A 20,084-nucleotide genomic window follows, 5' to 3' on the forward strand; every position below is an offset into this window, starting at 1 on the left:
TTCATCACAGCTAATGCTAAAACTGCAGAATGACTAATACAGATTGGTATCATTCCATAGTTATTAAACTTAAAGTGATATCTGAAAATTAAAAAAGGTTAGATACGAGCCTGTGGATCACTGCAAGAAATACCGTGTAAATCCAGCATTCACCACTCTGAGCAACAGTTATTTCCACTAAGTGACCCTAGGTAATTTCAGCTCTCTTGGTGCTTTTACCTGCATCACAAATTAACTTCCACAGTAATGGAACAAACAGCATTGTTTTCAAATAAAGACAACAACTGTGGCCATATCAGCTTGACACATGTCTCAGAGAAACAATTTGGAAACAGGTGTCTATACTACAGCTGTCCAAGAGATAAAATTGCCCATTTTCTAGCTCCCTGCATCCATTAACTTCCATACCAAATTATAACACCCCCCACCAAAAAGTAAAAATTACTATTTGCCTTTCTAAAATGTGGTTATTCTCAGCTAGTTCTTTAACAACACCTTCCATTTCCTCCTTCAGTTTCTTCATACTGTATAACAAAAAGCAAAAGAAAGGTCTTCAGCGATTATAAACAGTTTTATCCATTGCATGCCAGTTTTAATGTTACATTCATTATGAAATAAATGTGTCAAAATGGTATAATAGAAACAGTTTAATAATAAAATTGGAAGAAAAAATATTCTGAAGATGCCCAAACATTAGAGTGACTCATCACAATGAAGTTTCCAGTAACTTGCAATCGTGTACAAAATAAAGGAGAAGCATATTAAGTTGGCTTGAGAACAAAATCTGACAAAAGTAATAAATGAAAACAGTGAATGGTATGATTTTTCCCTCATGTCCATAAGTACATCAGCATTCAGAAATACCAGTTTGTTTTTGTAACCGACAGAAAATGCCTGACCTTTATGCCGTAGCCACTTAACTGCTTTAAAAATGGAAAGGCAAGTTAAGTCAACAATAAAAACACAAATTTTCTCTAATTCCTCTATAGAAAGCACATGAAAGTATTACAATTATCCACCTAATTCTTACCCAAGAGTCATTTCCACTAAAGTGTTTGAACTTGGATAGATTGGATTCATTGTATGTTTGATCCCAGTGGAAGCTGCAAACGTTTTCTGTCGCAGAGTTTCTTGTAACTGCAATAAATAAATAAGGTAAGTAAGTAACATGATCACAGCCCAGCAAACTGCCATGTGCATTTCAATGTCCACCTTCAAATCCCTCCTTGAAATATTCCCCTACAAAAGCCATGACTATGGTTAGGCAGCTGTGCGCTGCCTATCATGCTGAGTAGTATTGACTCATGCTCTCTCCTGTCTGTCTGTTGCATTCTCTCATCTTACTCTTTGTAAGCTCTCAAGAACAGAGACAATCTCCCTGTTTTATGTTTGTCCAGTGCCTAGGATAAAAGGGATCTGATCCATGACTGAGGCTCCTAGGCACAAGTAACATTATTAATAAATATAGTAATGACCCTGCTCCTCTCAGACTTTTGCTCAGGGAGATCAGCTGGATTCCCCCCCTTTTTACAATTGTGTTTTTTTTAAAAAGTAGTTTTGTTGTACTAAAATATGTTTATTTGCCCTCAGACTTCTTTCTGTATTTGGGGACACTGTATAATGAAGACTAATACATATCATGTCTGAATGCCTTAAACGTTTGACACATCTTTAATGAATGGTTAGACTCTGCAGAAGAAAGCAAGATATACACTTTCATGCCTCTGATTTTTCCCCAGGAACCTGATTTTGAACTGATTCTGGTGGCTCTGAATAGATCTGCGCTCCAAATGGCAACTGTCCGAGTGCTAAAAAATTCAATAATTCTGGCCTCATGGCAGAGATTTTAACAGTTTCTTCCAATTGTATATTGTTCCTAAAATGTGGTTTTACTGTGAAGAATGACTGTAAAAATGACACTGCGGGGTTTCATTGTTCTGATGCTCAGGCACAAGACTGTGACACAAGAATCCTGGTTTAACTCTGCCACAGAGTGAAAGAGAGCTTAAGCTAGTCTCTGCGCCTCAATTCCCTGTCTATAAAATGGGGATAATACGTCTCAACCTCAGAAGAATGTATGAAGATAAATTCATTAATGTTCAGGATCCTCAGAGATTATGGTGATGGGAGCCACATAGAAAAGATTGAGATGGAATCACTGAAAAACATCTGAAGTTGCTCAGTTGTTTTTTTTTTAAACTGCTGATCCTGTAAACTCAGTCTGGACTCTGAATCAGGTGGCGTTCTATCCAGCTCACACATCACTAGCAATACAGCTTCTACAGGCCAAACTATTACATCTGTGCAGCCCTATTACTCTCAGTAGGTTTGCACAGATATAAGTGGAACTTGGTAAACTATCCTGTTGAGGGAAATGGAATAGAATCCTTTGCTCACTCAGTCTAAAAACTGGACATAATTTAGGACCAGTATACCTCATTTATATAGTCCTGGTATTTGGATACCTCTTCTTCAATATCAAAACACTGTCTGGTGATCGTCAGTAACTGTTTCCTTAAATGAAGCATCTTTCTGGAAGCAAAAAAAAAAAAGTATTTTAAAAAGGCAATCAGCAAAATCATGGTGCTGTCACAATGTTGAACTCTAATGAATCAGTCTCTTGCCTCATCCAGTCCTCTGCCTTGTCCAAAAATGTCTCATACTTGCTGACACATTCATCTTTGAACAGAGAGATGGCTTTTGTGGCATGTAAATTCAGCTTCTGCCTGCAATACAGAAATAATCAACTGAATATTGTTATATCACTTGCAGGACCTTCATTCCCCAAATGATTTTTTTAAAGTTTTGAGGCATACGAGGTATATATGAAGATTTAAAATGTCTAAAAAACCTTTATCCAACTTATTTTGTGTGCTACCATAATGTGTTTATACTGGATGAACTGCCAGGTTATATTTCAAAATTAATTTCCAAGATGTTCCACTTTCAAATGTCCCATTTGAGGAAAAAATTTGGCTAGCTGTAACTATTATTTACAAACTATGCACTCATACTACTTTTTCCATATGAAATTTGAAACCTTGATTATATTTAAGGAAAGGAAATGATGGATAGAAAGGACAGAGGAACTTCTTATTATAATTCATTATTTGTATTACCATAGTGCCTAGCAGCATCAGTCATGGACCATGACTCCGCTGTGCTAGGCACTGTACTAACAGAACAAAAAGGCAGACCCATACCCCATTAAGCTTACAGTCTAAGTGTAAGACAAGAGGTGGATACAGATGAGCAAAGAAGGAGGACATAGTCAGACAATATTGGTCAGCTTGATAGGCAGTGGTCTCAGCACTAACCATGCTTGTGTGTGTGAACTAGGAAGTGGAATCATGGAATGTGAAATTTTGAAAGACTACAACTCCCATGTCAGCGTTTAGGTTTTTACTGAACAAAGTCTTGAATGATGGCTAGTTGGTAATCTTACCTGTATGGTTTATATATGGACAAAGTACCTGTTTTCTCATTAATATCACACAACCGGCATCCACCCAGGAAACAGCTGAAATGCACACTGCTCACTTGCCTACCCAGTGATAAAGTGCTACAATTAAGACTGGAGTGGCCAGCCAGTAATTCTGCTGCCACCAAAAAGACCCAAGATCTAGGAGCTGAGTTCTCAGACCACCACCGCTGAAATTACTGCAATCGCAGAACAGAAAGCAATACTTTATGCCATCCTCTAGCAATTTCCTTTTGGGAGTGTATGGAGTAAAAAGAGATGTGCTCAGGATCCCAAATGACACTTGGAGACCCCAAAGGGAAAACACTGGAGCTCCACTGGTAGTAGCAAAGGCAGAACATTTTAGGGAGAGAAATCAACTATAGACATTCCTTAAAAGTAGCAAATTGGAAAGGAGGCAGGAATTACAAAATGTCTACTGGGTACAAGGTATTTTACATACACATGCACTCAAACCCATATATGCCCTCAGTCAAAGACCAATTAGTTAATTAACATCCACACTTCAAGGTATATAAAGTTACCCCATCTCTAGAAAGCAGATAATTATGATTAACAAATATGCATAAAATCTGTCATCGTGCTTGACAGAAATTGAAAGAAAGTTGCTGTTTGAAAGAGCTTATAATCTATATCGAAGAGGAACCAGCAGGAAAGGTAACTGCCAAAGATTTGTCAGGGACCTCAGCACAAGTGATATTTTTTTAAATGTAATTTTAACACTTACTTGTCAAATTTGTGGATTTGTTCCTCATTATAAGGAAGTCCTAGTATCAGAGGAAATCAAAGATATTACTGATTTAATTCTATTAAATTTAGCCATCATCCTACAGAATTGTTTTATCCCTGTCTGAGTAAGCATTAGGTAGCAAGCATGGACATTTACTTTTTTCAATGCAGACGTTTAAATTTATACAACCAAAGTTGTGGTTCACTTGTTCCCTCAGATTATTTTCCTAACTGTTGTCCTACAGAGCACTCAGGACATATTCACTGTGGTTGGCCATTTCTCCCCATCACTACTAAAAATATCTGAACAGACTTAAGGCTGACTTGTCCTTTATACTTTTAATTATTCTTAATGTATACTAAAAATAGAATTACTTACTACGTTCTGCTTTGTCTTTCTTGAACTGATAATAAATATCTGTGATAGAACTCAGCAATACTTGTAGCTTTTCTGGACTAGAAGGGGGTGGGTGGAAACAAAAGGTTAATTATAATGAATGTAGGTCAGTACAGAAATGAGAATATGTTTAAGTAATGAATGTGAAGTTGTCACTTACTTTCTGTCTCTGGGATGTGTGCCTTCCTGATTTGCCCAGGTATCACTCAGCAATCCACCAGGAGACAGTTTATCTTCAATGTCATGAAGACTGGGCTCTATTGTTCCCCGAGAGCTAGAAAGCTGCTTAAGAACAACAGTTTCACCACTACTATTGCCAAAAATCACAAAAGATCTTGCACTTGAGATGGGATTCAGTGCATTTTCACTTTATTATAGTGATAATAAATAATAAAATAATACCACCACCACCACCTAGTCCTCACTTCACTAATTGTCTCCAACTATAGAAATATGCCTAGACAATTTATGAAGTATTTAGCAGCTCAAATGTTCACTTTAAGAACATACAAATATGGCATTATTAGGAAAAGTATCTTCTTTGGAGTTAATATTTCTGCCGATTAACATTTATTTTCTCAATAAGCAGTATCTTCTCTTTGTCTCTCTCTTTCACCTATCTTCATGCTTTTTCTCCTATACTGCCCAATCCTGGAACTTCCTCCCTGCTTTAGTGCATCAAACTCTTTCTCCATGAAGTCTCCTAACACCAACCTTCAACCATACAAATGCTGCAACCAACACATTACAAAAGACAAGAAAAATACAGTAAGATAGTCTTCCTCTAGATCTCCCAATGCATTTCGTGTTTTTTATTCACACTGTTAACACTACAGAAACAATAGCACTTGAAGACAGCAAGCTGACTTTTGTTTTGGCTTGCATATCAACAAACTATTAACTGAATTCTTATTGCATGATCTTTATTTTGTTGGAGGGCAGTCCAGAAAGAACTCAGACTGACTGTCAGATTCCAGGTTGAGTCTGCATGAGCTGGCAGCTAAATATTATATATGTACACACACACACACACTTTTAAACAGAGGAGATCTGAAGTCACTGAGAAACATAAATCATGGAACTCTACAAATGTCATGAAAAATAACTTTCTAACCACACGACCTACCTAAAAACCCCCCACCTTTCCATGGTATTTGCCCAGATGAATGTATTATGTGCCTACCATTTTACTTTAATATTCTCTGTTTCTGTAATTTGCTAATAAATTCAGTTTTTATTTCATGACAACTAGGTTCAAGAGCCCAGTAGTGGCAGAGAATCAACAAAGAGCCCATCAGAGACACCATCATTATATCACCCTGAGTATGAGATTCCTGGCATGGCAGAGATGTAATCGCCATCCCCAAGATGAGCCACAAAGGGGAGTTAGGGTGGGCACAGGGACAGTTAAAATCCAGTAGGGTACTAGATATGATTATATGCCATACTAGCTCTTTCTGTGAGAGGCTCAAAGCTTCACTTTCTCTAGATCCCACAAGAATATTCCTGGTCTGTTTTGTATCTGACAATTAAAACTATAGTTTTTCACTCTCTCTATTTATAGAATAGGAACAACTTTGCTATAATACTATCCTCAGACAAATATTAAATTCTCCATTATTTAGTATTTTAAAATTTCCTTTTTTAATTTAAAACTCTGTAGATTTCAAAGGACATGGTAGTGACATGATTCATACACATTTTACAAAATACGTGAAGAACTTTGGGATCCTTCCAAATGAAATGCAAAATAAGCACATTTAGATTTTTTAAAGCTTGGTGCTAAGGATATTTTTTTTGAGCGTCTGATATCTGGGATGACTCCTTCAGTGGACACATTGCTCTTTCTACTCGAATGTGCATGGGAGAGGTTTTGGGGTGCCAGATCTGGGCAGAGCTCACCTCGGGCAGCTCCTCACAAGCGCCAACATATCCCTGCAGCTCCTAGGCGGAGGTGCAGAGGAGCAGCAGGGACATGTTGCCGCTTGCGGGAAGTTGCCCGAGCTGAACGCTACCCAAATCCGGCACCCCAAAACCCCTCCCCAACCTCCTGTCCTGAGCCCTCTCCCACGCCCAGACTCTCTCCCACAGCCCACGCCCCATACACCCTCCCAAAATGCTGGTTTATAGAGCTTTCCAGTTGGTAAAGTACCCGATAACACAGCTGTATTTTTCTTTAGAAAATAACCATATCACAATTTTCGTATGCAAAGAAACTCTCAGAAGAAGAGGAAAGCTGCTAAGAAAATCTAGAGGTTTTTCCTTGTAGAAAGCATCTTTCAAAACTGCATCTTTGGACTTTTATACAGGTACACTCAATATTTTGAGAACTTCTTATTACAATATTAGACACTTACAAGCAATAGTTTAGTATGTATCTCTGAAATTTCATCCATTTCTGTTTCCAAGTGGATCTGCATCAGATTCTCGTATCTGTCCATAAAAATGTAATTCAGTTAAAAACATGACGGCTGTTCATACTTTTGTATTAAACAAACAAAGAACATGTTTTGGGGATTATTTTGTTCCTAGAACTGAAAACAAGAAGTTAATACAATTGTCTACCCTGTCCTAAAAAAAGTTAGAAAGTTAAAAAAATCCACCAAAATTATGTGTAACTTTGAGAAGCAATCAATTTAGAAGCTTCCCTAAACAACAAACAAAACATTAGTTCAGTAACAGACTCTTGCCCCTTCATTCCATATTTTCGCTGAACCGTAAAAAAGTTTTAAACTACTTGCATTCCTAGCATTCCTGCTTTTTACTCATTACTTGTATTCTATAGACAGCTGAAATGTCTGGTGTAATCACCTCAATCTGTTTTTGAACTGTACCCCTTAAAAACAGTCAAACACATCAAGCACCAGTTCTCCAACGACTATGGAAACATCTTGGAAAACCTGGGTTATAACCAAATATGATAGGTAGGGCTGGTAGCATGGCCTATTAAGATTTCCCAACCACTTCCTATTATAAGACCCAGTTTTCAATTGCTCATAACTTTGCTAAACGTTAACCCTTTGGGTTGAAGTTCAATGCCAGGTGACTGCCTGAGACTGAATTGTTTCAGAAAGATTCAGCCAAAATGATTCTGCAGTTTCCAAGAATGATGATAGGGAAAAAACACGTTGTCTGCCTGTGTTAAAAAAATCTGGTGACCTTTTTATTTATTTAGAAAAGCACTTGCATCACCATACTTTGGAGCAAACGATTAGAAATTTGGCATTGAGGTGGCCTTCGTATCAGGGATGTGCCTTTTGCTGCCCCTGTGGAAATCTGCTCAAACCTCATCAAGTTATAAGCCTTTGAAAAATTGAAGTTTTCATATGCTAAGTAAAGCTGCAATTTACACCTCATGTAGACATACCCACACTACCTGTACTCTAGTTAGCTTGCTAAAAAGAGAACTGAGGATGCCATGGTGCAGGTTTCAGGGTAGGCTGCAGAAACCTACCCAGTCCTGCTGGGTACATACTCGCTTGTGCAGCCGTGCTGTGGCATCCTCACTTCTATTCTTAGCAAGCTAGCTAGAGTACAGCAAGCATGGATCTGTCTACATTAGCTGCAAATCACACCTGCAGCTGCAGTGTAAACAAACCCTTAGAGTTTAACAGCTAAAATATCCAAAGATTCTGTACACACTGAGCATGCTCCAGCCCAGGGCTGAGTAGTACTTTTCCTGCAATTACAGCTCTGATTGCTGTGCTCCGTGGAGGGACCAGACGCTAGACATAAAAACAGGGAGACTGTCTCTCCCATTCTCAGAATTCACTCCCTACTGGGTCCAGTCAGTGTGGTAGACGAAGCTGCCTGATTTGAATACAGAGACTACAAGAGGCAGCCCAGCAATGGGAGAAAAGGTGGGACAAGGAATCTAGGGATGCAGACTGGGACTGTAGGCTTGGGGGGGGGTTGAGACTGGAACAGGGGGGGCAAAGAGACCAGTGGATGGCAGGGGGGAAAAGGTGGAGGCAGGAGAGATAGATATAATAAGCCAGGGTATAGGGGTAAAACTGGGACCGGCTGGGCAAACAGACTGGGATAAGGAGCTGGAGTAGGTAGGGACATTGAGATTGAAGCCTGGGGAGAGAAAACAGGACTGGGGAATGTGGAGGCTTTGGCCAGGGGAGGGGGGAGGAAAGAGAGCAACAGATCAGACAAGGAGAGGGGAAGGAGAGAAAAAGAGACTAGAACCAGGATGAAAAATCTGAGGACTAGAGACGGTCACTTACTACATAAGGAGAATGGGGCTGGGATGAGAAAGAGACAGGACTTTGACAGGGTCAGGTTGGGTCAGATGGGGCAAAAGGGTTCATGCTCCAGGGGAATGGGAAGAAAAGTCTGTATCTGCTAGAGCACACTCCTCTGCAGAGCCTGGAATGGAACCCCAAACACCCGAGCCTCACCATTCCTCTGCTCTCAGATATCTGTGCAACCAATGGGAAAAGCGTTTCATCCCCCCTTAGTGCAGGTCCACATAGAGGATAACAATGTACTACTGCTATCAGGTAGGCCCAGATGCTCAAAAGGAGTTAGATGCCATGTCCCTATTACACACAGCTAAAACCTGAGTTTGGTACCATGGCAATGCACAAAACCCTCTGCCAGACCCTGCAGGTGCCTACACTCGCTCTACGCCTAAGTTTTTGCACTAAAAGTTCCCTAGGTGCCTACATTTCTGCCTCTGAGCATGCACACAGCTTACTCCTGGGGGAATTCTGCATCACTGGGCGTGGGCATATGTCATGTACCACGCATATTTTTTATTTTTTGCAGAAAACAGCTTCAGCTGAGAAGTTGCTGCAGTTCCACCTTTTGCCCACCAGAACGCGCAGTGGCACTGGAACAGAGCAGCAGCTCCCAGCAGAAAAGAACTTCTGCAGTTCCACCTTTTGCCCACCAGAGGGTGCTGCAGCGCTAGACACAGCAGCCGCTCCTGACAAGCCCCAGCTATGATAGGGAAGAGAAAAAGCCTGCCTGCCTTCACTGTGAAGGCCAGGTCGGGAGACAAACAGTGTGGGACTGCTGGGAGGTCAGACAGGGCTCATAACGGCTAGTGGGGGACGACAGGGCAGAGGGGGAGGGGGTGCAGAGCTACAGGGGGAAAGGGGTGGCTGAGTGGGGGCAGAGAGACACATGGGGATGGAGGTGCAGGGACACATGGAGATGAGGGGAGGGGTTGGCTGAGAGGGTGCAGGGACACATGGGCAGAGGGGAAAGGGGTGCAGAGCTACAAGGGGGTAGGGGGATGGCTGAGTGGGGACACAAAGACACATGGGGACAGGGGCACATGTGCCTGACTGAATGGAAGAGGCTAAGGGTCAGCCAGGATGAGCATGGGGATGCTCCCTAACAATCTCTCCCCGCCCCCCGAAAATACCTGTTCCATATTTTTCCCGCCCATACCCAACAACCCTTCAAGTTCATACCTAGCCTCCTTCCCATCAATTACTTCCTTCTCCCTCAGCTCCTCCGTTACCTCGACTCCCCCAAGTCTTTGCACTGCTTCTGAGGGGTCCAGGGAATACGGTTCTATACTGTAGTTTAAATGAATTATTACTCAGAATTCTGTATTAATATGCCTAGTAAGGAATCTATTTGTCTAAAAACATTTCCTGAATCTTTATTATTATCTGTATTGTTACAGACATACTTGCTGACAGGTATTTTGAAATAAATTACTAAAATAATTGAAACTGGTGTGATTATATGATGTTATTTTGACAAATAAAATATGCAGAATTTTAAAATATTGTGTGCAGAATTTTAAATTTTTTGGTGCAGAATTCCCCCAGGAGTAACAGCTGCATCTCTGAAGGTGTCTTGTCACCTATCTCTTAACTAAGTCACACACTGATTGACAAACAGGCACAAAGACAGGCATTCAACCACCTAAATCACATATGGGGTCCAAATGAAATGAGAGCAAGTGACAGAAAATGCATATAGAAGAATGAGAATGACTGTATAGCATGGTGGTTAACACATTCACCCAATGAGTGAGAGACCCAGGATCCAGTTCCCCTGCTCCAATGACTAATTATTTATCCAGAGTACAACAACTTCAACAGGAGAGAATGAGGGCATGTCACATAAAAATATCACATTACCCAATGGTTAGAACACTCACCTGAGAGACGGGAGATCAAGTCTGATCAAGTCTTCCTTCCGCTCTGGCAGAGAGATGGCAATTGAACCTAGGTCTCCCACATCCCAGGTGAGTGCCCTAACTATTGGTCTAAAATTTAGAAGGTGGGCACCACCACCGGAAACAGCTCCTTGCTAAAACAGAGTAAGGCATCTAACTCTAAAGAAGGTACCCAACTTCAGAATCGCAAACAGGCACCTATCTCCATGAGAGGAGCAGGGCTTAGCACATACCCTTCTCATCAGCATCTTCCACTGGCTAGCTTAGGCGCCTCCATGTCTAGTGTGGTGGCTTTTGTGAATTGCAGTCTAAGGTAGAACTCTGCAGCCGGACTGTGATCCCATGGGTCCTAAGACCTGCTGCCATAATAGCAGGAGCAGGTAAAATGTAGTTTGTTGTGGGCATGATTGGGGGGGGCAGGAAAAAATAAAAGACTGTGGTAATTTGTGGGAAAATACTAAATCTCTCATCAGTTTGTCATAAATAGAATTTCAGCAATGTAAAGCAAGTTTTTCTCTTTTTTTAAAATAAAGATTTTAATACTTAAATTTAAGTGAGGCCTAGAAAGAGATTTGATGTCTATTATCACAAGAGTTAAAATATTTTTATATGGTTTAAGCAAGATTTGTTTTATTCTATTAGTGGTAAAAATTGTGCCTGAATTCTGTGTGTGTGTGGGAGCGTGTGTGTGTATATCCCATATATATGCTGGGGGGAGCGTGTGTGTGTGTGTGTGTGTGTGTCATATATATGCTGGTGGGAGCGGAATAAAAATGCAAGAACCAGTGCAGGAGCAGGTGGGAGTGTGTAATGCAAGGTGGGATAGGAGTGGGATTTTTAAAAAAATAGTCCCACGCAGGGCTCTAGTCTAAGACACCTATCTCTTACCATTCATTGTAAAGGAACTTATGCACCTAACTAAGGCTTTGAGAATCAGAGTGATTTTTCCAGGTATCTAACTTCTTTGAGCATTCAGCCCTCACTCCTTTAGCTCAAGCAGCGGAGGTCTGTGTGGTGGATCTAAAGGTGTCAATGTGATGCTACAAGATGCAATTTCTGTTTTTTCAGTTTGATTTTTTTAAATTAAGGCAATCATGCAAAAATCAGTACATTAAAATAATATTTTTAAGGTTGCAAAAACAAGCACTCAAAAATTAGGCAATGCCAGAATTAAGGCTGCTTGTACAACCTTAATTTGACCCTGTGTGTGTATACATTATGATACAGTTTTTAATTACATGATCACATATTCTTGACTTATAGCAAACCTATATATGAGGTATTAAGTACACATATTAAGCATTAATATAACAGATATTTAGCCCAAATTAGCCTGTGCATTTGTTATAATCCTGTTCACTTATCCCATAACACTTTCCATTTGCTGAAGAAAGCTTTGGCTTAAGTAGGTAGGAAAACTGTCAGTATCATATACACCTCTACCCCAATATAACGCGGTCCTTGGGAGACAAAAAAATCTCACCGCGTTATAGGTGAGACCATGTTATATCGAACTTGCTTTGGCCCCCCCGTTCCCTGTTCCTTGACCGCCTCCTCCAGAGACCCCCCCCTCCCTAATCTCCCCCAGGACCCCACCCCCTACCTAACCCCCCTGCTCCCTGTCTCCAGACTGCTCCGACCCCTATCCACACACCCCGACCCCTGACAGGCACTCACCAGCAACGGCGGGAAGCGGAGCGCCATGGCGGGAAGCTGGCAGAGTAGAGCGGGCTGGGGCCGGGCTGCTCCGCTTCCACCACTGCCGGTGAGTGCGTGGGGATCCTTCCCCCAAGCCCCCTCCCCCGAGCGATATGGCTGGGGCCGGGGCGAGGGAAGTGGAGTGGGCTGCTCCTGGGCCCCCGCTAATCCCCCAGGCCACTCTGGGACTGCAGGGCTCCAAAAGTGCCCCCCCGACACACAGCTCCTGACCACCCCCGAGACCCTCTGCCCCTTATCCAACCCCTCGGCCCCGGCCCTGCACCCTTTACACACTGCTCTGAGCTTTGTCGGAGCTTTACCACATTGTATGCAAACCTGCGTTATATCAGGTTGCGTTATATCAGGGTAGAGGTATAATTGTTTCCTCACAGCAACAGAAAGGAAGTTACCTTCACAAACCTATTTATCCTGGTACAAGCCTAGGAGGTGTCTTCACCCCCTTAGTACCTGGAATGAATGTGCTCAGAATAATGTTAAGGGTGCATCATGACCTGGAATGCATGGGTTCGGAACAAAAGATAAAAGGGTACACCATGGTACCAGAAATAAACAAGGTAAAAAGCTGATTAATTGAATCCAGTTTCAGGTGATGTATATAGTACCTTTTACTAGTAAAGAGGTAGGGTATAAAAAGATGGCTTTAAGGATCTAATTTCAAGGAGCACACATGCTGCACAGGACTGCTCTCAAGAGATTGGTATTGTGCAGAACCCTTTTCCTGTACTATATTAATAAACCTGACTGAATTGGTTATTTGGTCTCTTGAGTATATTTCATAACGAAATAACAAACCAAAGTGTGGCCAGACAATTGACTATACAAATTATTAACACGTACTGTAATTTCCATAGGACCCCTGTCTCTTGCAGTGTACAGGACGAACCTGCTCTAGGGATGAATCAGGGCTGTATAGTGAAGGAGACTATTGTCTGTAGTATCCCAGCTTCTTCTGTAGCAGACTTTGAAGGGTGTGTAGTGAACGAGACAGGAGATTGCAGGAAGAGTAAGATGGTGTCATGGTTAAGGCATGCAACCTCAAGTCTACCTGCACAGGCAATCTTAACTCTGGCATTTCCTAACTTGTGAATGCTTGACTTGCTACGTTAATAATGTTCTTTTAACGTAGTTTTTTGTTTGTCATATTTATAGAAATATTAAAGACAATCATGTATTACAATGTTAAAATCCACTCTCTGCAGCAGGGAGCCCAGGTCTTTAACAACCTGCTTTCATTACACTTTTATTCATCTTTAAAATCATATGCAGGGCAAGCTTACTGCTTAGCCGCTACCATATGACTGAACTACTAGATTATTTGTCCTACCTTTTACTGTAGCTCCCTAAGCCATCAAGAGAACTCAGGCAGGGAGGGGGGAAGGAGAGAAGAGTAATACACACTACTCAACAGTTACTCTCCTTTCCACTAAATTAAGGAACAACATTCAGTGAGGTCCAAGACCACTCCTGTCCTCACTTGGTGCTAGGCCACTGCCATCGGTGAAACAATTGTAATTAAAAAGTAATAACCTTTTTTGTGTGCAGACACATGGTAAAAAAAGTTATCTTTAAATACAGCTGTCACTGAGAAGAAAAAACTACAAATTCAGACAGTAGCCACTGGCAGTGCAATGTATTTACTTCCAAAGAACAATACAGTGTTTCTACTCACATTTTCCCAGCTATCTCAATGTTCCTGTTGCAGAAATCCAGCTTGATGACAACCTCTGTCTTTTTGTGCACCGTTTCATTGTAGTCTTCCCTGATTATTTCACTGGAAAGAATAGCATCAGTCTATCAAAAAAAAGTTTTCACTTCCTTATCATCACATACCTTTGCCTACAGTAATAATGGCTAGTAATAATGAAGAGCAATATCTCTAAGATTTTACATATTATTGTCATATAAAATTTTATTCCAATGTTCTGGTGGACATTACTTCAGTAATAGTTTAGTAGCTAGAGAGATCCTTCACAATTCTATTAACAACATGAACTACCAAAATCATTATTTAAAAATTTGAAATTCATTAATTATTTGTCCATGCTGGTCACATGTTCCGACACTATACGTAAGTTAAAATTATCCAAACTTCTGTAGGAGCCGATTAAACTAAATAACATGGATACCTAGGATCTAGTGTTCAGAAACTGGGTCTTCAGAGTTTCCCCTGATGAGGGAGAAGGAAACATCTGAGAGACTGTGAAAGTCGACTTATACTCATGGTCGAGGGGAAGGAAGAAAGCTTCAGAAGTCATTGGAAGCCCACAAAATTATGCAAGGTGTGAACGACCAGAACAAGTCTTGGTAAAGAAACCATGCCCAGCAAAATTCAACCAATCACTTACATTAACCATCGTATTCCTTTTCGCATTAATTCCTGGTAAAGCAGCAAAGCATTGGCAACTCTACAGGCATAGCATACAACACCTGTTACTCCCTGACAGAGAAATAAACAATGTCAGTACTAATTCAGTGTTCACAACACTGTAGTTTGTTTCTAGTCAATGGATCACAAGAAAGCAACATTGATTAATATTAGAAGAAATTAGAACATGAAGATGGTAACACAAAATGGGGTAACTTTGCCCATAAGTTAGTGTGTATGGGGGGAATCCACATACTTATTATGGTAGCATAGTTAAAGCAAAGATGAGTTTTCCATTACACTGAAATTTCACTGTCTTTATTAGGCATGAAAATAAGTCTGTCATAATCAAAGTTATACCACATACTCTTGGGAGTTCAGATTTAATTTTCTGGAAAGTTACAAGTAAATGTATTCAGTAGTGTATAGGAATGTAAAGAATTTTTTTTTAAATAATACATTTTCAAAATTGTAGGGCCTCATTGTAGGGTCCCATTTTTTGGCATCCACCCAATTCAATTTAACACTTGGAATTCTAGGTAGATATACGTCTAAACAAAATCTCAAGCAGAAGCTAGTTTAACTTTTTTTTTTTTTAATTAAAAGTTACTGATATTATTACTCATAGCTTACTACTTATGCCATAGACTATGATAAATACTTAAGAGGATTTACCAATACGCCGGAGTCATGAGCAGGGGGCATGGCCCCAACCGGAAGAGGCAGGGCCTTAAATCCCCAGGCCCTTTAAGTCTTGATTTAAAGGGCCAGGGCTCCAGCTGCAGTAATGGCGGCTGGGAGCCCAGGGCCCTTTAAATCACCCCCGAGCTACCAGCTGCAGAGGCGGCTGGGAACCCCGGGGCTCAGGGGCTATTTAAAAGGCCCAGGGCTCCAACTGCCGCTACTGCAGCGGAGACCTGGGCCCTTTAAATCACTGAGGAGCCCTGGGGGCTCCCGGCTGCCACCGCTACCCCGGGGCTCTGGCAGAGCTTTAAAGGACCTGGGGCTCCGCTATGGTAGTGGCTGCCGGAGCCCCAAGCCCTTTAAATCCCCGCCGGAGCCCTGCTGCTGAAGCCCTGGGGTAGCGGCAGCCGGGCTCAGTCGGGGATTTAAAGGGCCCCAGGGCTCCAGCCGCCGTTACCACCCCGGCCCTTTAAATCCACTCTGGAGCCCAGCCGCCGCTACCCCAGGGCTTCAGCAGCAGGGCTCCGGCGAGGATTTAAAGGCCCGGGGTGGTAATGGCGGCTGGAGCTCCAGGGCCCTTTAAATCCCCACCAGAGCCCCCCCCACCCCTACTCCAGGGCTCGGGCAGCAGGGGTCAGGTGGAGATTTAAAGGGCTTGGGACTCCAGCAGCCGCTATCGCCCTGGCCCTTTAAATCCCCACCAGAGCCCCGCCGCCGCTACCCCAGGGCTTTGGCAGCAGGTGAAAATTTTGAAGAGCCGGGGCGGTATCAGCGGCTGGAGCTCTGGGGCCCTTTAAATCCCTGCCACAGCCCCACCGCCGCTACCCCAGGGCTTTAAATTGCCCTCTGGGAAAGTTGGTCCTGGTATGGCACACCCGAGCGTACCGGCTTACCTTCACCTCTGCTTTTCAGATTAAAAACTTATTTATCTGAAAGTTATCTAACCTGTAGGGTATTTTTAAATAAAATATTTTTGTATAAGACTAGATGATTTTCTGCAATAACCTTAACTTTTAAATAGTCTTATTTTGTCTAGGATAAGACTATGAAAGACCACCAGTTAATTGATTTTTTTACCCTTTAAATATTCACTTACCATTAACTATGCACTGTATTGCATATTATAGCAAACGTTTCTTAAAAACTGAAGTGGGGAGGGTAGGAAAACATTTTCTTTCACTGTAAATGAACTCAACTTGTATAAATCCATTAGACATATAAACCTGCTATAACAGTGGTTTTCAACCTGTGGTCTGCAGACCTTTGGGGGTCCGCAGACCGTCTATGATTTTCAAAGGGGTCTGCAACTCCTTTTGAAATATTTAGGAGTTCACAAATGAAAAAAGGTTGAAACCCACTGTAGTATAATAAATCTTAATTCAGCCCTTTCTCAGGAAAAAGTCCCATTGATTTCAATGCAAGTTTTGCTTGAGCAATGATTTTGGGATTTGGTCCTTAATTTCTTCAGCACTGACTTTCCCCTCAAGAAAATCATAACCAACAAAATGCAGATGAGGAATAATAATGCACAGCACTTATATAACGCTTTTTGCCTTCAAAGCAATTTACAATCATTAGCCACTTAAAACTCATAGTTTAATATAAATATAAGGTACTAATTGAGAGAAAGAGCTAATATATATATATGTCATTTGTTACCCTCACACACACACACACACACACACATTTATAAAAGCAATGACCATTAAAAAACAAACAAGATGGCTGGTATTATTCAATTCAGCATTAGGTAGCTTTAGTTTATTTGAGATAGCAATTTAATTCTCGTTCTAATTAAATAAATACTCACTTTAGCCATACTGGCATCACTGTCCAAGTCATACCGCTGATGTACTTTAGGAAGTGAAACTGAAACATAAGAGATGGACTTTTATTTTATATTTCATATGTAATAAGTCTGTAATACATTAGTGCATACACAATATAAGTTTTGGTTTAGAAACATTTCTTTTATGTGTTCAGTGAAACATCAAATTTAGTAAGAACTGCTTCTGTTAAAAGACTAGAAAGACTAATCAGAGCTCAAGAACACTTGCATTTCCAGATATTACTGGAAATTAGAACAACATTAGTTAGGAGTGCTATTTTATAAAATTCCTTTCAACTTATTTAAATACTGTGGTTCACAAAAGGATTGTAGAATTCTATGCAAATTACTAAATCCTACCTATATTAATGCTCAGGGACCAGGACTTTTAAAAAAAATTGTCTAAAATTAGATTTTAAATGCATATTTAAGCATCAAAATAAGTGGCCTGATTTTTCCGAGTGCTGAGCACCCAGCAGCATCTATTGATGTCAATGGGAAGCGATGGATACTCAGCACTTAGGAAAACCAGGCCTGTTTAGGTGCCTAAATATGGACAAACTCTTGATCCAAGATTTTAATATATTTATCAGAGGTCAGAAATATTCAGTAATCAATCCTATTTTCAAAGAACATTTATAAGCAGCCTAATCTTGTTTATTTAACAACAGTCAGAAAAGACTTCAACATACTTTCTTCATAGATTAATCCTATGATGTTTGCAGCCTCTCTGCTTATTATAATTATAGGATTTTCTTCAGTGGTTTTGGGAAAATGTTGTGCCAATCTTCCAGGCTCTAGTACTAGACGGCGGCCTTCGTATATCATTTCTTGGTTCTGAGAAGTTATTTTTGTCTGTTTGTAGACCAATTCATGAAATATGGCAGCTCTGTAAGAAAAACATTACACTTAGGAAACAATCAGATCAAATTCACTAAAATGCAACAGAGTGCAAACAATTCATAGTTTTTTTTTAAATATACCTTTTATATTTAGTGAATTAAGTATTGGTTTTGTTCCTATATAACTTATTAGATTTATACAAATAATAAGCAGTGTGCAGCCTACCTAAGATTCTGGGAACTCCTGCATAAATTACAAAAATAAAATTAAATTGCCTGCAGAACACCAAACTCCTCTCCACACATCTGATTTCTCTCAAAGGCCCATCTCTGCAACAGCCTGCATAAATAGATATGTTTTGAAGGGCAAAAAAATAGGGTGACTTTGGACCCAGTGACGGAAGCCTAACCCAGAGCTCGGAGCCTCTCACAGAGAACACTCTACTCTCAGCCCCTCTCTTAAGTTGACGGAGTCAGCTACTGATCGCAAGTGTGGCAGTATGGCACAAGGAGAAAGGCAGTGTCTCAAGAAGCGAAGTCACAGAACATTTAGGGCATTTATATATCAAACCCAGCACCTTGAATGCAAACTAGAAACTCACAGGTAGCCAGTGCAGATCATGGAGCACTAGTGACCAGGAAATAAAGCATTTGTTGTACTAGAGACTATCAGTTCTTCAACTCTGGTATCCTATTTCCAACAGTGGCCAATAATACTTACTGGCCATAATCTATCATCTAGTCCAGCACTTCTCAAACTTTAACAACCCGAGGAGCCGCATTTTGATTTAAATTTTTTTGAGGACCCCCAGGTCCTGCGCTCAGCTCCAGGCTCCACCTTCCTTCCTCCCTCCCCCAAGGCTCCACCCCATCCCACTTCTTCCCGCCTCTGCTCCACCCCGCCCCTCTTCTTCCTTGCTTCCTCCCTCGAGCACACCCCATCCCTGATCCTTGCCCCCCCATCCTGCACACCACTGAACAGCTGTTCACCCGTGTGCAGGAGGCACTGGGAGGGAGGGGGAGGAATTGATCAGTGGGACCGGCAGCCCTGAACATGATTCTGCCCCTTAGCCCGAGTGCACCCTGTCCCTGCTCCTTCCCCTCGCTCCCAGAGCCTCCTGCACGCTGCTGAACAGCTGTTCCCCGGAGTGCAGAAGGTGCTGGGAGGGAGAGGGAGGAGTTGATCAGTGGGGCCCGTGGACCCCTTGGAGTACCCTCACAGACCCCAGTTTGAGAAACACTGACCTAGTCAATTGTCCAGTGCTGTGCATTACAGAACAAATCTGCAGGTGATGATCTTACACCCTGAAGCATGAGAATATACATACTAAAATAGGTCTGAACCAGTTACAAATATTGTTATCCACCCCTTTTAAGAATCCATATGATAAAAAGACAGATTTTTCTTAAGGAACAGTAGAAGCGGAATTTGTGAAGAGAAAAGCTAGATTGGAGCTCAATGACACTGTGAGAAGAAACAAAATAGATCCTTTAAAAAGTTTCATATCTTTAAAATATTTTAGATTGAAGAAAGTCCCTGCCCTGAAGAGTTTACAATTTGTTTCTTGTACAGCACCAACATGTTTTTGGCACTTAAGGTGTATAGTCAAACAGACACAAATACAAAACAGAAAAGCAATCTAATTAAAAATGGTAAGACTGATCAAAGAGAAGCATTACAAAAGATTCCTGTGACAGAGTGCTGGGATCAAAACAGCTGAGTCACCACTCTGACCACATCAATTAATTTCCCCTGGATGGACCTAACTGTGCCTAACCAGTGGATTAAAATGAGCTGGAAGAGGACTAATGAGCTAATTGGCACATTAATGCAGAACATAGAAGAAACCACGGAAGGAACCAATGTGGGGAGATATAGGCTAACAGAGCC

The 20,084-nt window shown here is 41.3% G+C and overlaps 1 protein-coding gene across 3 annotated transcripts in view; it reads right to left on the minus strand.

Annotated features, from left to right (window-relative positions):
- Nucleotides 1-20,084, minus strand: part of TBK1 (TANK binding kinase 1) — a 54,173-nt gene that overhangs the window by 3,388 nt on the left and 30,701 nt on the right. For 2 of the 3 annotated variants that reach the window (XM_077833420.1, XM_077833428.1), the window contains 12 exons: nucleotides 18,044-18,240; nucleotides 17,334-17,392; nucleotides 14,820-14,911; nucleotides 14,144-14,245; nucleotides 6,965-7,040; nucleotides 4,768-4,892; nucleotides 4,590-4,666; nucleotides 4,209-4,248; nucleotides 2,625-2,726; nucleotides 2,436-2,532; nucleotides 1,031-1,137; nucleotides 453-524 (listed from right to left, as the gene is read on the minus strand). In XM_077833420.1, the coding sequence (XP_077689546.1) occupies nucleotides 453-524; nucleotides 1,031-1,137; nucleotides 2,436-2,532; nucleotides 2,625-2,726; nucleotides 4,209-4,248; nucleotides 4,590-4,666; nucleotides 4,768-4,892; nucleotides 6,965-7,040; nucleotides 14,144-14,245; nucleotides 14,820-14,911; nucleotides 17,334-17,392; nucleotides 18,044-18,240 (1,146 nt within the window). The remainder of the gene's footprint in view (nucleotides 1-452; nucleotides 525-1,030; nucleotides 1,138-2,435; nucleotides 2,533-2,624; nucleotides 2,727-4,208; nucleotides 4,249-4,589; nucleotides 4,667-4,767; nucleotides 4,893-6,964; nucleotides 7,041-14,143; nucleotides 14,246-14,819; nucleotides 14,912-17,333; nucleotides 17,393-18,043; nucleotides 18,241-20,084) is intronic. The other variant, XM_077833433.1, reaches the window with a different exon arrangement.

Source organism: Eretmochelys imbricata, chromosome 1, assembly GCF_965152235.1.
Source record: "Eretmochelys imbricata isolate rEreImb1 chromosome 1, rEreImb1.hap1, whole genome shotgun sequence".
NCBI lineage: Eukaryota > Metazoa > Chordata > Testudines > Cheloniidae > Eretmochelys > Eretmochelys imbricata.